This window comes from Drosophila ficusphila, unplaced genomic scaffold (genome assembly GCF_018152265.1).
Source record: "Drosophila ficusphila isolate 14025-0441.05 unplaced genomic scaffold, ASM1815226v1 contig_791, whole genome shotgun sequence".
NCBI lineage: Eukaryota > Metazoa > Arthropoda > Insecta > Diptera > Drosophilidae > Drosophila > Drosophila ficusphila.
Window position 1 is genome coordinate 25,561,993 of NW_025064737.1, and position 16,046 is coordinate 25,578,038.

General features: G+C 41.7%; 1 protein-coding gene across 8 annotated transcripts in view; it reads right to left on the bottom strand.

Moving 5' to 3' along the window:
* Window positions 1-16,046, bottom strand: part of LOC108099274 (maternal protein pumilio) — a 172,258-nt gene that overhangs the window by 18,694 nt on the left and 137,518 nt on the right. The window contains exon 2 of one of the 8 annotated variants that reach the window (XM_017202659.2): window positions 12,409-12,450. The exons of the other annotated variants lie outside the window; for them this stretch is intronic. Within the exon in view, the coding sequence (XP_017058148.1) occupies window positions 12,409-12,450 (42 nt within the window). The remainder of the gene's footprint in view (window positions 1-12,408; window positions 12,451-16,046) is intronic. 8 annotated transcript variants of the gene reach the window in all.

Consider the following 16,046-nt stretch of genomic DNA (forward strand, 5'->3'; position numbering starts at 1 on the left):
CTTTATTCCTCCGGTCTTTTCTTTATTTCGTTCCATTGCAACCTTGCAGGAATTTCCTCCCATAAATTCAAGCCACTCAAGGATATCGGGGCGAAAAAGGAGTAATGAAAAATAGGTTAGGCCAGCTTATGTTTCTTAAGTCAATAATGAAAAGGTCAGAAATCGATGACAAACTTTTAGAGGGACTGCGAGAAGGTGTCGAAGGGGAATTAGTTCCATAAAACTCTGGCCAGCCAGTATATCAGAAAAGCCATTCTGTGTTGAAATGTATCACCGGTTTTAAAGCTCGCTAAAATCGTAAAACGTTTCAAGTTGAAACATTAAAATCCGCTATCGAGGTTAAAGGGCTCCTTCTCTCGGCCACATTTACTATGCATAAGTAGGATTTCGGGGCCATTTCATTTCCCTACCCAAAACTGATTGTGCAAAATCCAAACCACTAAAGAACCCGCCAACCACCGAAATGCGCTCCATTTCCTCGGCAGTGTTATTTTATTAATGAAATTACGCAATTTCCTTTTTACGTTTGCCTCGCCTCAGTTCACTTTGGTTTTTCTTTATTTAATGATGACGCCGCACAGAGAAGTGAAAATCGCGAAGGAATGTTCCGTGAATGTGACCTTAATTTGTGCAGCGGTAAATACAATGTTGATATACGAGTATGGATTCGACTAAAGAGTGGAATCTTCATTTACATGAAGGGCACATTTAAAGTAAAATATGGCCAAGCGCCGCAGGACAAATGTTCGATAAGAGCGGTGTGAGGGTTCAAAGGACGCTGCTGCTGCAAATTACCACAGAGGGAAGCCTCGCTTTCCCCCTCTCCACTCCCCTCCACGTTTCCCCTCCCCTCCAACGAATCAGACATAAAAATGTTTGAGGCAAATGAAGCCATAAATGCGCAATCACGGAATTACATGGAATGTAAAGGGAGTCAGACTCAGACTCGGAGCAGAGTTCCCCGGCCAAAGTGTTTATTTATGCAGTTTTTATTTCAGCAACTCCACGCCGGTCAATCGTTGCGCATACGCAACGTGGTACGGCCGAGGGAAAACTGCGGCGGAACTTTCCCTGCTGCCGCCGTCAAGTTTAATTGCCTTGCAAATTGCCAAGGGAGCAGCAGAGCCATGCAGATCCCTTTGAATTTCATAACAAATTGCTGCAAATTGAAGCGAGTTCTTTCGCTTTTCTTTTCCATTGTCTTGCCTGTGCAAAAGTTCGACTGTTCGCCGGAAAACCGCCGCCCATTAAAACTATTTGCCGTAACAAACAAGACAAGCTGGCGCAAAAAAAAAAAAGAAAACAACAAAAAAGCCAGCGAGCGAGAAGAAAATTCTTGTGTGTGGCAAAAATTTCTGGGTGTCTGTGGGTGGAAGGGCTACCCCCTTGGTTCGGTGGCTTTTAGCAGCTAACTTTAATTGTATGGCCAGCTTTGTTGCATTCTTTGGGGGCGCACACAACTATTTGCCAAGCTATTAGAAAGTCAATCAGGATTTCTTTTCTCGCCCTGCCGAAGGGTTTAAAACTGTTGGCCGCCCTTTAAAGGAAGAGTTTTTTCAAGCGGACCGGTTGATTGAATTAAGCTGGAGCTTTGGGACATGAATGCACGTAATTTCAATTAAAATCTGGCATTTGAGAGGCTCCACATTTGTGAGCGGCGAACACCTGCAGTGACGTCGGCGGAAAAAACAGTTCAAGCATTTTCCCGGGCTTTTCCAGCCCGAGCGTTTCGTTTGACAATTGCTTTCTGATGGCCGGGGAAATTGCGCTGACAGCATTTCAACCGAAAAATAGAGTTTGGCGAGGGGACGAGGTTGATGTTGGGTGGTGTTGGCTCAATAAATTGGCCTGTTCCAGAAATGACAGGCACAGACAGAGAGAGGCTTGCATATAATACCAGAGTTTAATCATTGAGTTTCAATTAATTGGGGTGTATTTGTTTTTTTCTGCCACTGCAAAGGTTTTATAATTTAAAATCGATTTTATTGTAATTGATTTTTTATTAAAGTTTTCTAGCCGCAAGCATTAATTGTCTGTCACATTACACTGCATTTACTCGCTTTTGATTTGGGAGGAGGCCACTCAAATTGGCCTTATTCTCGATTCGTTTGCCCACTTCTCAAATACGTGACTTCTGTGGCATCAACACTTCATCGCCTCGTGGCGATACTTCCGCTGCGGAGTCGAGAAACTTGCTATTAATTGACAGGACTGCCCTTCTCCACTCCTTTTGGTCCTTTTGCCGCATTGGCGCCATATTTTTTGGTTATGATTGCTACGTGATCGGCGTCTTAAATTCAATTTCATGCTCGACTCGCCCCTCAAATTAACTGAAAATCATTAATTGCTAAGCAAACCAACAATGGTTGTTTGGCAGGCGAGTGGGGAGGCAAGGGATACTGGATACACAGGACCTCCTGTCTGCTCGTCCTTGTTTGCTTTGGCCTTCGGTGTTGCTGCCTGCTGCTAATTGCCGGTAAATTAGTTTCTATTTGCAAATTAAATAACCCACACCGAGAGCACAAACTGTCAAACTCTTTGATTGACCGCCCGTCTGCAGCACTTTCAAATTGAATTTCCATTTCGGTGACCACTTTTCCAGTTCTCCACTGGCTGGTGGAAATCTGCTTAAAGTTCCGCATTAAGCTTGTGGTTCGTTCAACGTCAGGAGCGTGTCCTCGCTCGAAAAAGTAAACAGAAGGCATGCGGAAAAAGCGCAAGTAACCGACCACGCCCCCAACGCCGGCTACGCCCCCATCTCCTGGCTTTTGGGCGCCTTGCGGGAAAAAATCGATAGCCTGATTTTCAACGGTAAAAAGCAAACAAAAGACATGCACACACATTGTGATCAGGACGAAGGACGAAGGAGGGTGCAGAATTCCCCGTCTTGACCCCCTCTACTTGCCTCTCCTTGCCGCTCCTTGCCCCTCTGGCCATCTCGTCGTTCCGTGTGTTTAAACTAGACGTCGGCCACAAAAGTAGGCAACGCTTTGCAGGCACTCGCATCCGAGGTACAGACCACAAAATAATTTAAGATCTTGGGGAAACAATCTTAAATTTCAAGTTGCGTGTGCAGTCTTATGTATAGTAATTTTACATTTTTAGTTCAGTTCCATTTGAAGAGGTCTTAAGAGTAGCTATTCTGGTTTACATGATTAGATTCTTGATTCTTTATCAGTTTAAATTCAATAGAATTTCAGATCTAAACAGCATAGAAAATCAACTTTAAACAATTTATATTTTAGAGAAATTCTATTTCAAGAGGGTATCTTCTTTTTTCGGTGCACTTTACTAGCGCCCACGCCACACCATACATTTTTAATGTGTGCCCTGGCGCTCTTTAGGATTCCAGCCCTGTCTAGGACATAATGAGTGAGCTGGCAGTTGCATTGCCCCCTCCCCTTCTCTCTCCGCTGGCACCGCGCCTTTGAATGCCATTTTGTGGGCGTGTTGTCGTCCATAGGCGGGGACTTTCGCATTTAGAGAAGCGTACGAAGACCATGAGAAAAAATTCATGAGAATGGCCCGAAGGAAGAGGGCGGGGAGGTTAGAGCTAAATGAAATTAAGCTGCCATATGTGGTGGTAGAATGTCTGCTTTCTGGTTTTCTCTTCTCGTTGTCCTTTTCTTGGTAAGAAAACTACTGTGACTAGAGCATGAAATTTCATTAGAAAAAGTTTGTGTGAGTCTACATAGGTTTTACATAGGAAACACTTATTTTCACAGGGGACTTTAAGATAAATTAAAGGAACGCCTTACTTGCAGTACAAAACTTTTTCATATTTTATATATTTTGTATAATTACTTCCCATACGCACATTGTCTTCAGTGCATACAGTACATACGAGTATTGTATTGGATCGATTTCCCCTATATTTATGGCTGGCCATTTCCACCACCTCGTTCGAGTGTGCAGGTGTTTGCTCATACAGTGACAGACACCTAATGAATTATTAGTTATTTTCGCCCCCGTTTTATTTCCTAATCGCAGGCAACCTCAACACCAACTCCCCCGATTTCTCGTTTTCCTCGCATTGCGAGGCACTCATAAAAACCAAAAACGAACGCATTTCAATATTCATTGATTTTCTGTCACGTTATCGGGCAAACATTTCAGAGGTTCACTCACTAAACAGCCTACTGGTGTGGAATTCTATTTGCCCCAGTCGAGAACTGGCCACAAAAAATAAACCGTCGCCAAACTATGAATGCCAGAAACGTATCGCACATAAATCAACACGAAACTGCTGCTCATAAAACCGGAGAAATGTGTCAATCAAAGGAAAATCGACTCATATATTCTCATTTGCACCCTTTCCGCAGCACGAGTTTTCAAAACAAAAACTTTCCAAGTGCTGGGATGTATTTCAAAACGATTTAAGAATTTACTTTGTTTCGCCTTTCGTTTCTTTTTTTTTTTTGGGGGGAAAAGTTTAGTTTGCTTTTTTTATCACACCCCGGGAAAAGCAGGTGAAAATGTCAACGACAATTGCCAACGCCAGGTGGCGTTGCTGCGGGTGAGAGAACAACAACTACAACAACTCAAACAATAACAACAATAACAAGAGCAATAACAGTAGCAACATCAACAACATTTGCATAAATTTCGAGGAACGTTTGGTGGGAAAAGTTTGCGCTGAAAGTGATTTACATGGGCATGGGGAAGTGGGGGTTATTTTCCGCCGCTCGGAAACATTTGCTTGCCTCCAAGTTCAGGCTTTTCCATCGTTTGTTGCTTAAGTTCAGTTTAACTTTCCTATAAACTTTTGTCACGCCCACTGCCCCGCCCACTCGACGGGCGGTTCTTGGCGCTTCAGTTAGCAGGTAGGTTTCTGTTTTTCGTGTTTTTTTTTCGTGTGTTTTTCTCCACTTTTATTAACCACATTAGTTGATTTTTGTCACGCGAAAAGTTGCCTCCGCAAAAATATGATTTATGGAAATTTCCTTCACACTTATTTTGTTGTAGTTTTGCCACCCTCTTTTTTTCTCCCGGTGTGCTGTTGCATATTTTAGCAGTTTATTTATTTAGCGTCAGAACAAAGTCACATAAAGCATTTCATTCCCCAATTTCGGTTGTTTTCCCTTTTTTTTTTTGGGGGGTAAGCAAAAGCATTTAGTTATTGTAATTTGCGTTGATTTGGTGGTTGGTCAGGTGGGTGGTTTTGTGAGTGGTGCGATTTAGTTAGGTGTGCGTGAGCTTGATTTAATGACCCCAGGCGTTTTTATTTATTTACTTCGCTGGCATTTTGTCAACAATTTGTTTGATTTGATTGCTTGGTTAATGAAGGGGAATGATAGAGGAAAGAAATGTCGACCTAAGGTGTACTTCCTACCTATTTAAAAACGGTTCCAAAAACATTGGATTCCACCATTTAAACTTACAAATAAATCTCTTTCTCAAATTCCATTTTGAAAATCTTAAATAGCATTTATCCTCAGGCGATTTAAGCTCAGATTCTCCGACATCGATAAAGCTAAAGGACTTTGCTGCTTTATCCACTTCCAACTTTCCCCTCACACTCACACAAGTGTGATTGCCCAGTGAATGTCATAAACTTTGATTTCCTTTTATTGCCACACACTCACGCCCATCCTAAACCCACACATACACATACAGACGCATACACAGAACACTCCATGGTGGCTAATCCAAAATGGCTGCCATAACAGAAATCGGAGAGCTCGAGAGTTTTTAGCTGAAATTTTTATGAGACCGCAACACGCACCCATGCAACAAAAACTAAGGAGAACAACTAAAATCGGACTGCGACTACTGTTTAATTTGTAAAAAATCTATACGTATAGAAATGTGCACAATGTACATGGAGTTGGCACAATCCATTTCGGCCATTGTGGCCCTCCTCCCCTCTCGTTGGGAACTTGAAAAATGTTTCGAAATGTTGCATGTTTTCGGGCCGAAGTAGTTTCTTTTTCGATGTGTTTATTTTTACTTTCACATTTGCATTAAATGCCTATGATGGCATTTCCATGTTGATTCGGAAAGCTGGCAGTATGAGTTATGGTGGCAACCCTGCCAGTGGGCAACCCACGGCCTAACAGATTGTAACGGGCATTTTATGGATCTGCGGCATTTTTTGGCTTTTCTCGTTTCATTCTTTATTTGTGCCGCAGAAGCTGCAAAGCTTGTTGAATTTTTCATTTATCAACCAAAACGAAATATGGTGTTACATACAAATGCGCTCAATGGAACTCTGGGTACTTACAACATTTTGCGGGATACAGACAGGGGATATGGTTTTGGAAGGACTTACCTAAAAAGAAAAGAAAAAGAGAAAAAGTCGTATTAAAATCAAGCTTTTGAAATAAAATTCAAAATATATATAAACAAAAATTAAATTTACATATAAGCAAACTGAGCGTAAAAAATAATTGAAACAAATGCTTTCAATTAGAATTGACTATATCCAATCCACATTCATCTACAGAGAACCGATTATCATTAAGTCCACACAAATTTAGGAACTAATTCCAGCGCAAATCATTCGATTACAACTAAAACTTGAGCTGGGACAAATTGATTTATCAGTTATGCCATCGAAAAGCGCCCCGCCTAACCCCGCAATAATCGTATGCAAATTATGATGCGCTTAATTTGGGATCACGGGACGTCGCACGCCCTATTCCCCAGATAATTGGCAAAGTTTGAACTTTAATTAAAATTGAAAATTGTGTTGCTATTCCTGAATCTGAAAGCCCAACCTCCCGCTGTCTGCTTGTCTGGTCGGGTCCTATGGTTGGTCTGGCTGTGTTGCATTTTATTCTAGACCAAACTGGCCAGAGGCAGAACAGCTGCGATAACTTGTGGAATGGCTTTGGCAGGGAAGCTGGAATTGTTTTCGGATTTGTGCAAATGTTTTGTCACTGTGCTAAATGCAAACTTCAATTAGTTTGGCCGGTGGTTCGCTCACTCAGATTTAGTTGGGCTTACTCTGATTCCCAGAACCAAAAGCCAGAACAGAAACGGCACAGACCAGCATATTTCAGGCTAAAATCGTTTGGCATATTGACAGGCGCATAATTAACACTATTATCGGCATATGCACAGAGATATGGCGATGAAAGCTGCAGCATTTCCACAATTTGTTGCTGGCCAAAACATATTTTGTTGGCCATTAAACTTTGGCCAGACACAAGTTTTGATTGCCATGTCTGTTATAATATGTTCAAGGGCTTACATTTACCTCAAACTGTTTAACGCATATTTGGTCCTTGCACTTAGACAGAAAATTATTAATGTCCTTTGCCATGAGTCATCGTGGAATGATTTAAAACTAATTTCCTGCTTTCAAATGAAAGTTGCTTTGCAACACTTGAGCAAGCAATTTTGCTCAGCGTTTCGGTTCGCTGATAGTTCGTGTTAGCAAAAACTGAAAAGTAAACATGGAAAATTAAAAAAAAAGAGAGGAAAAACTAAATTAAACTTATTATTTCTGGACTCTGTGCTTTGATTTCTCATGTTTCACGCTTCATAGCCAAGAAAATTGTGCGTGGAAAATGCCAACAATAAAGAAATGCAGTCGTGAAAAAATTAATGATTGTGGTGGGGCTTTGAATCAAGTTTTTTAAAGGATTTGAGTCATACTCATACTTTTATTTTTGTGAAATAAAAACCGTATCCATATCTTGCCACTAAATGTAAATTGTCTCGCTTATCGCTGTCATATTTTTTCCACATTTTAATTGACATTTCAAACAAATACATAAAAAGCGGAAAATATCCCTTTATCGGGTTTATTAACACATACTATATGCCACGCCCTAAACCGATACTCCGCCCCTCGGATTGCCGCATTTAATTTGCAACAGATTGTTGTTGCGGCGGTGTTTGTGAATACAATCAAATTACATTTACATTAGCGAATACTTTTTCTGCGTGTTTGGCTAAATTCATATTAAATATTTAATTAGTTCCAACGAAATTGATTGCATTAGTCGCTGTTCGATGCGGCAAAAATGTGCTTTATTGTTAATGAACTTTGTAAACTTTTGGATGGTCTGCGGGTTTGCTGGGCGGTAAAATGATAGAAATTGTGGGGTTTTTGGACAAGTTGCCAAAGGACAACAAATGCCATTTGCCAGAATCCGGATCAATATATGTGGGCGGGCTATAAATTGTATTTTATTAGCACTACAATTCTAAATGGAAAATCCAAATAAATAGAGATTCAAATGTTGTTAAAATTGATGCCAATAGATAAAATGATAAATCATTCAGGGGAATACTAAGGCGTACCCTTTTCTTGACTATAATTTCTCCATAAATCATGAATTATTCCTATAAATATTAATTTATTTCCCTACACAGCACATTAACATTGCATAGAATTTAAAAAACATTTTTAAAGTGGAACGTAAAGATGTTTTACAGAGAATGGCAATCCAATTAACTTGTTAAACTCGAAATTTTAGGAGGGTTGCCATGAAGTTTTGTTTGAAAAGAAAAACCTGTGACCAGCATAAAATGCCGGAAACGGAAAGGCAGAAGGAGCACATAATGCCACTTAATTAGCGAGCAGACTCACTGACACACACACACACACACTCACATATATAGAAGGGCAAACACATGCTTAATGCATATTAAGCCCAGAAATAAAGTAAAACAAAAGGAGAGGCAAGTAAAATCGCGCACAGCACAGAAAAATTCGCCGCAAATCAAGAGCAACGAAAAAGTCAAGAAAAATTAAAAACTGGCACACAGACTGGGGAAAAGCGAGAGGGATAAGGGAGTAGAATGTGATGGCGAATGTGGGTCAACTACTGCGTTACCCATTATCCACACACACACATCCAAACACACACACACTCACTCGGAGACACAGTTGGCTTTAATGCCATTTGCATTTTTTTTCCATAGCCCAGCCAAATGGGCGAGTGTATGGAGAATTTATTCCCTCCTCTTACTTGATTTAATTGTGCATAAATATTTTTCCATTGCTTCTGCATGCAAATTAGCCAGAGCAAAAAAACCTTACGTTTTGTATGTCGAATGCAATTAGAGTTGATTTAATTATCGACATTTTTTGGGAAAAGTTTTACCTTCAATTTGAAATCTATTGATGTACTAAAAGTGCTCTCCTGTTAGATGTTCAAATATATAAATAGCAAACATCCAATAAGCTACCAAAACAAGTGTTTTTTTTTCTGTAAAAATTTCAGAAAAGTATGCTAAAATTAATGGCTGTAGAGATCCGAAAATAAAACCGTCTAGATTTCTATTCCATCCCCGCATTTTTCCCTTGGCGCAGTGCAATAGAGTAGCAAATTAAATGCAGTGACAAATTACACAAATTGCGAGTGCAACTGCAACACTGCAGCGGGAATTGCACTCTAAATTCGAAACTGCCAAATGCAGCAATTGCAGCAAATTGCAAATGCATTTTAATTGCAATTCGCATCGTTTGCCACAGCAACAATTTACATTCCCGAATAGTTTATTTTTTTTTTCGGCTCGCCATATCGAAAAACGAAAACAAAACTTAATGGTTATGTAAAGTTGAGGTGGGAGGGAGTGAGAAGCCCCCTCTAAATAAATCCCATTGAAACACCCCCGTCGGCTGGACAAGACTAACGAGCAACATTGTTGTTGATGACGACAATGATTAGATGCGATAATGCAAATGAGTCAAGAACGTCGAGTCCTTGGCTCCTCCGGTTGATGTTGATGATGATGGCGACGGCTATCGCCAAAAAATTTGCATGCCAATGATACAAGTCCTGCATAGACAATTGAGTTGAGGGTAATGGAAAAAGGCAGGCATTGCACTTGGAACGAAATAAATTTTAGATTTCGAAACCAAATAATCTCTTTATCGTATTCGTAAATAACATTATAGTTAAGATATTATATAATTTGTGTGTTTTTTGTAGGAAATAATGTAAGATAACCTTCCCTTCTTCCTTGTCTTCGAACTCTTATTATTGTGATCCCTCAACTATCACAAATTTGACCAAGTTTAGCAGCGATATTATTCTGACCGCAACTGTACACAATGTGATTTATGTACTGTACATATGTGCAGGGCTCCACGTGTGGGCGTGTCGGAAGGGGGCGTTCACAACAATGACAGCGATGACGTTGTTGTTGTTGGGCAAAAACAGAGGCAAGAGGGAACATCGCTGATGACGTGTGGTTGTCATTAGAGGATGCCACAATTGCTGTTGTTGTCGTTGATGTTGTGACGGCATCCCGTGCACCAGGCACCGCCTAACATCCACTATCCCCTCCCCTCTCCACTCGCCTCCTGCAGTCCATCCAACCTCCAGCCATGTTTTGCATGGCTATCATTGTCGCTGCCGTTGCCGCTGCCGCTGCTACTGGTGCTGGTGCTGTCCTCCGTTGACAAAATGCCCACCACACTGACCAAAAATGCATACAACATGGCACAAAGGGCCAAAGACCTCGCCCGGTGGCTGGGGCTGTGGTTCCAGCTGCCCCATTTACCCCACTTTTTAAGCCCTTTGTTTTGGCGTTCATTTTCACCATGCTGGGCTTAAATTTAACCGAAAACATGGAGCAGTTCTGAAATTTAAAAAGCAACTGCATATTACACGTTTGACCGAATTTTATGTATATTATAAAACAATAAATTCATCTTTAATGATAAGCAGCTTTTTATTCAAAACCTCATCCTTAAAGGTCTTTGTTTCATCGGGTTAATTTTTGCTCAGTTCTCTGGTGCCAAATTATGTGCAGGCTGTTGCATAAAATGGTAATTTTTTAGACTCTATGTGGGTTAGGTCTGCCAGCCATTCATTTGCATAATAACTCAGGGGGCGACGGGTGGCAAATGCCTTTTATTATTGCTGCCAACAATGAGAAATGGGAATTTGTGTTGATATTTTCAAAGTCGGTGCATAAGCTGTTGTCACAAAACCGAAAAAATAAACAAATCGGGGGCATATGTTGTCGGCCACCCACGTAATGACATTTTGATGACATTTTTTATTCCCCATTTGGCTTGAATTTCGGTTTGCCAGCCAAAGTTTAAATGCAACTGCCGTCTAGATTATCCAAGTGAGAGAAATTAAGGAGAGCATTCTCAGTACTGTGCTTCACTGTACTTCACCAATTAGCAAGCCAATTAGTGTAACCGGGCTAATAGAATTTTTGTGTTAATTTTATTGCAGCTAGTTGCGTATTCTTCACCCTTGCCTGCACTCGCCTAATGACTGATTTCGAAAGCTATTAAATGGCCACACAGGAGGGCGGGAAAAGGTCCTGTCAGGATGCTCCAGCGTGCTCTGTCCAAACACCTCTTGCTCATCCCTTCGGTCAATACAAAAACCGAAAAGTGAGTTATCAAGCAAGCACTTTTCTAATTACGAATTCGGTCAACGATTCTCGGACTATGTTTTATCTGACACTGAAAAACAAACTTTTATTACAAGAGAAAAAAAATCTTATTAAATTTTAGCAACTAAAAGAGTAAGAAAGGCATATATTTTATTTTAACCTTTTTTTTAAGGTATAAATTTTGTATTACAAATTTGTTTTTCTGAGTGCATCAATGCCGATTTTGGTAGCCAGTCCAAGTCTGACTCTGACGGCCTGTTGACTGCGAAAGGACATTTGGGAACAGGCTGCTGGGGGGCCGGGGATAACATTAGCCAGTGAAATTTCCCCAGGCCAATGTCCCGGCCGAATGTTGTTGTCTTTGCTGTTTGTGATGTTATGGATGCAACTTTAAATTGCTTTGCCGGCGCGAGAGGGAGACAGCCGGAGTTTTTCTAACAGTTTTCCCCCGGAGGCCAGCCGACAATGCAGAGGATTGCCACATAGCCGGTCTTTTGGTTCTGGGGTTATGGGTTTGGGCTTTGGGCTTTGGCGTTCGGCATTCGGAGTTTAGGGGGTTCGGCTCATGGCTCATGGAGGGTCTGATATTTTCATCGTCTGCCCGTTCGGTGGGCCTCTCCGGTGGGAAATGCGCCACTGCACTGATTGCACTTTGGCTCAACATTTCACAGAGATACGAGGAGGCGAGTATGTGCGAATCGCCCGAAAATGTCTGAGTGCGTAATGCGTTTTCACGGAGGCCCCTGGCCAGGGGGATTGCGCCGGGGACACCGGGACAGATATGGGTGATAAAGTGCAGACATTTGACAAATTAACTGCTTTGCGTCATGCGCCGGAAATGCTGCAAATCTCGTACCGTCAATCGTCCTGCTCCTGCTGCCTCCCCCCAAAAAATCCCCATTCCCAGTCGATTTCATGGGACACTCTGGCCGGTCCGCACCGATCTGATTGATTTATGAAGCTAACCCAAACGACACACAAAACGAACGTAGACAAACAGGCTCGCCACTGCATTTGAGGTGTGAGCCTTGATGCATTGTAATTGGAGACCCGCCACCCGTAAAATAAATGATAATAAACGAAAAAGCTTACTTGATTTTGGTTAAAAGCGAGCGAAAGGACATCGTCACTTACCTGGAAAGAAAAACAGAAAGATCAATAATTAAAATGGGTTCAATAAGAGATAAGTGTTTAAAATGCCATAAAAAATGGGGAGGTATGTTTTGGCTTTCACTAGAAACTATGAATTTGCTCTTAATTAAAACTAAAGTCTTTGTCAGAGCAACTGTACCAGCTACCTTTGATATTCCTGCACATTTTCCTTTCAATTGTTTAACAAAGTGAAATTTATTTCCATGAGCGAGGGGAACTCTTACACAAAGCCCCCCACTTCCTCCGGCTGCAACCAGATGCCGGGAAACTACTCTTGCCCACTCCCTTGAATTTTCGCCTCATGGGATAACATACATAAACATTAGCCAAAGCATATAATAACCCGGCAACAAAGTCACCGCAACGATCCAGAAGAGGGCGTCGCAGGGCGGGGAGGGGGAAAAGGCGTTCAAATTGTATTTAGTCGTAAACTGCACACGCACACAAAGCGTGCTTTTCCGAGAAGGCAGGAGAGCACGGAGAACATAAAACTATTGGCAACTGCGAGCTGGGGAGGCCATATAAGAGCCATAATTTCGACACTAATGCCAAGCCACACAAAAAATGGTTCTGCTCGACGACCTTGCGGGTCTGCAAATGGTCAGAGTTTGACATGTGTCAAAGGAAACCCTGATGGAGAGACTCGCCCAGAGGGGAGAAGGTCCCCAAGTTGCCTTAAGGGAGGTGGGCGGAATCGCACCTGCGACCTGAGCAAGAAAAACTATACAGAGAAAAAGAATAAAATCGAAATTGATGATTAAACTGAAAGATTAAGTGGATATCTATAAATGGAAAGTTACTAACTTTAAAGTTATTTCCCCTTAAAATTACAAATTATTAGCCACTAATAATCTTCTTAAGTTCTTTAAGCTGAAACCTCAGTTTTTTCTGCCAGTGCAACTGTATCTGGAAGGAAGCTTTTCCCATGGTCGTGTCACGAACCTCGATAAAAATCAACAGTTTATGTGCGACGCATGATGTCCTTGAGAGCCGGGGAGACTAGAAGGCCTGCCTGCCCGGGAGGACACGATGGAAATGTCATTTTTACAAGGCAACCTCATCGAGAGAGGACATGGCAAACAGCAGTGGCCCCCAGTATTCCGTATCTCCGAGGAGTCTGGCAAATGTATTGCCTTCTATTTGCATTTTCTATTTATTTCTTTATCCCTTTTCTGGCTAGAGCTCGAGCTCCCTGAGCTTTCCTTCCTTCGCCGAGCACTTGAGTTCGGGCCCGCCATTAGTGGCACGTCCTTGGATATTCCGTGTTTGTCCTGTCCTCCTCCGCCACTCTGGCACTCATATTTTATTAAGTAGCAAAGTTGACAAGGGATTTGCCAGGACAGGCGGTCGCCGGCCAAGTCGGAGTTTGAGGCGGAGGGTCTGTCATTTTGTAAAGTAAATATTGGTAATTTTTATTGAGGATTTTCCTTGATTTCCCTTTGAGCACATGGCTTATCCCAAAACTGGGCACAAACTTTCCCCCGACGAACGAAATTAAGGGCATTTATTCGTGGCCACTCGAACTTGAACCCGAATCAAACTCAAATAACATTATGTGCGGCGGGGGAGGGAAAGCCAGCCTAGCAACACTTGGAAATTAGAAAAAGAAATCATGGCAGAAAATTATTAGAAAAGTTTTTTCCCCAGAAAGGGACGAAAAAAGCGAGACAGAGCGAGGAGTGAGTGAGAGAGGAGAGAAGTGAGAAGAGAGAAGAGAAACGCTTCGTTGCACAAATTTGTGGACCTGCGGCGCAAATTTGTACAAAATGCAACAGACCGTAAGAGACAACATAAGCGATAACACAACAACCAAGCCAAAACCAAACCTGGCAGGAAGCTCGAAGCCTCGAGTTGTGTTCACAGCGGTTGCTAACAGGATTTCGCCCGTTCCACAGGACTGTTGCTCCGCACCACCCAAACCAACCACCCACCCAATCCCGATATCCACCTCCCTTCTTCGGTGGTTACCATGGCGAAAAATGAGACTGAGTCGTAGAGGCCAAGTGTCGATGCATAGCATACGCAAATTGCCAATCGTTAAGTGAATTTTGAGTTTGTTGCGCCATCCGGAACGGGAAGCCAAGGTGCACAGAGAGAATAGCTCTATGTCCTACACTTAAATCCCTCGTTGTGCATTTCACAAGCGATTTAAAGTGATTTCTAGCAGTTTGAATAGGTTTGATTCCGATTCAGAGAACTTAAAGCCTTCTTAGAAATATCGCATTTAATAACCAGCACACACATATGGTTATTTCCTTTCACATTTCCATTGAGCGAATGCTTTTAGAGGAACCTCTCAGCAGCTTTTCCTTGGCCACGCTCCCAGCAGCCAGTTGAATTACATTTCATAAATGTCTCCCCTGGAAGCCTTTGGCATGCATCATTTAACTTTGACGCCAACCTGTCCAAACACTTAAGTCCGCCCTCTGCCCGCCAATTTCCACACTTAAGAGTCGAAGCAGGGAAATCAAAAGGAGCGTCGAGAAGGCGAAGGGAGGGGGCTACGCACCATCATTTTCATCGCACACAAAAAAATGGTTATAAAATATTTAAAAATCATGCCCAGGCGGGCAAACGAGCCTTGAAAACACCTCAAGAAAAGCGCTGGCAAAGGCAAAGGAAATTGTGAAAGGAGTGGAAAGATTTCGGCTCAAATATGCACGGCGATGGATGAAAATGTGGAGTGGGTGGTGAGTGGGTGGGTGGTGGTAGGTGGAAAACGATTCACATATGTTGGCGCATGTTTGGCTTGCATGGCCCACAGAATCGAATAGTAGATGTGCTTGTATTGTGGCATATATAGTATAGCAGACCAGATCCTGAACATTCCCTGCATATGTGTGTGTATAAATAAAATACCATATTCCCTGACATGAATATTTAACAATGCAACAACGACAGCCAGCCTGCTGCATTGGTAAAATATCACAAAATATTCATTTCAATTTCATTTGCTTTTTTCGAACTTCGTTTACATTTTCATTTTTTATTTTATTTTCCCTTTTACATTTGCTTTGCATTTTAGTTTTATTTGTTTTTCAGTGGTTGGTTTCTTTTTCTTTATTGTTATTTTAACTACACTTGATGCTTTTTTTTTTTTTTGCGCAGACAATTTCTTGGTTACAGTTTTCCGTTGGCAATTATTTTGTCCTTTTGTTATTCGTTTGTTAGCAGTAAACTATTTTATTGCCTGCCATTTGGGGCAAACAAGTTTGAAATGTTTGTACTTTAAATGAAAATCATTCTCAATAAGCATTGGAAGTAAGATAATCTCTTTTTAATAATCTCACTGGCTGTCACAAATTTCACGAATTATTTGTTTGCATGTGACGGCTTTCAGCGTTTTCTGACGCATTACAGCAAGGCAATCAAGAAATTCCATGTCGCATTAATTTTGCATGACAGATTAATAAGCCTGCCCCTCAAAGGCCCCGTTCGTCAACAAAGAATTGACATTAAATTGTAATAAATAGGCAAACAAGAATCCTCTGGCCCACTTCATGTGGCAGATCTCCAAAAAAGGAAACAAATTGCCATGGCAAACAGCAGCAGTAGGATCATGAAATGTGGAGGAGGGC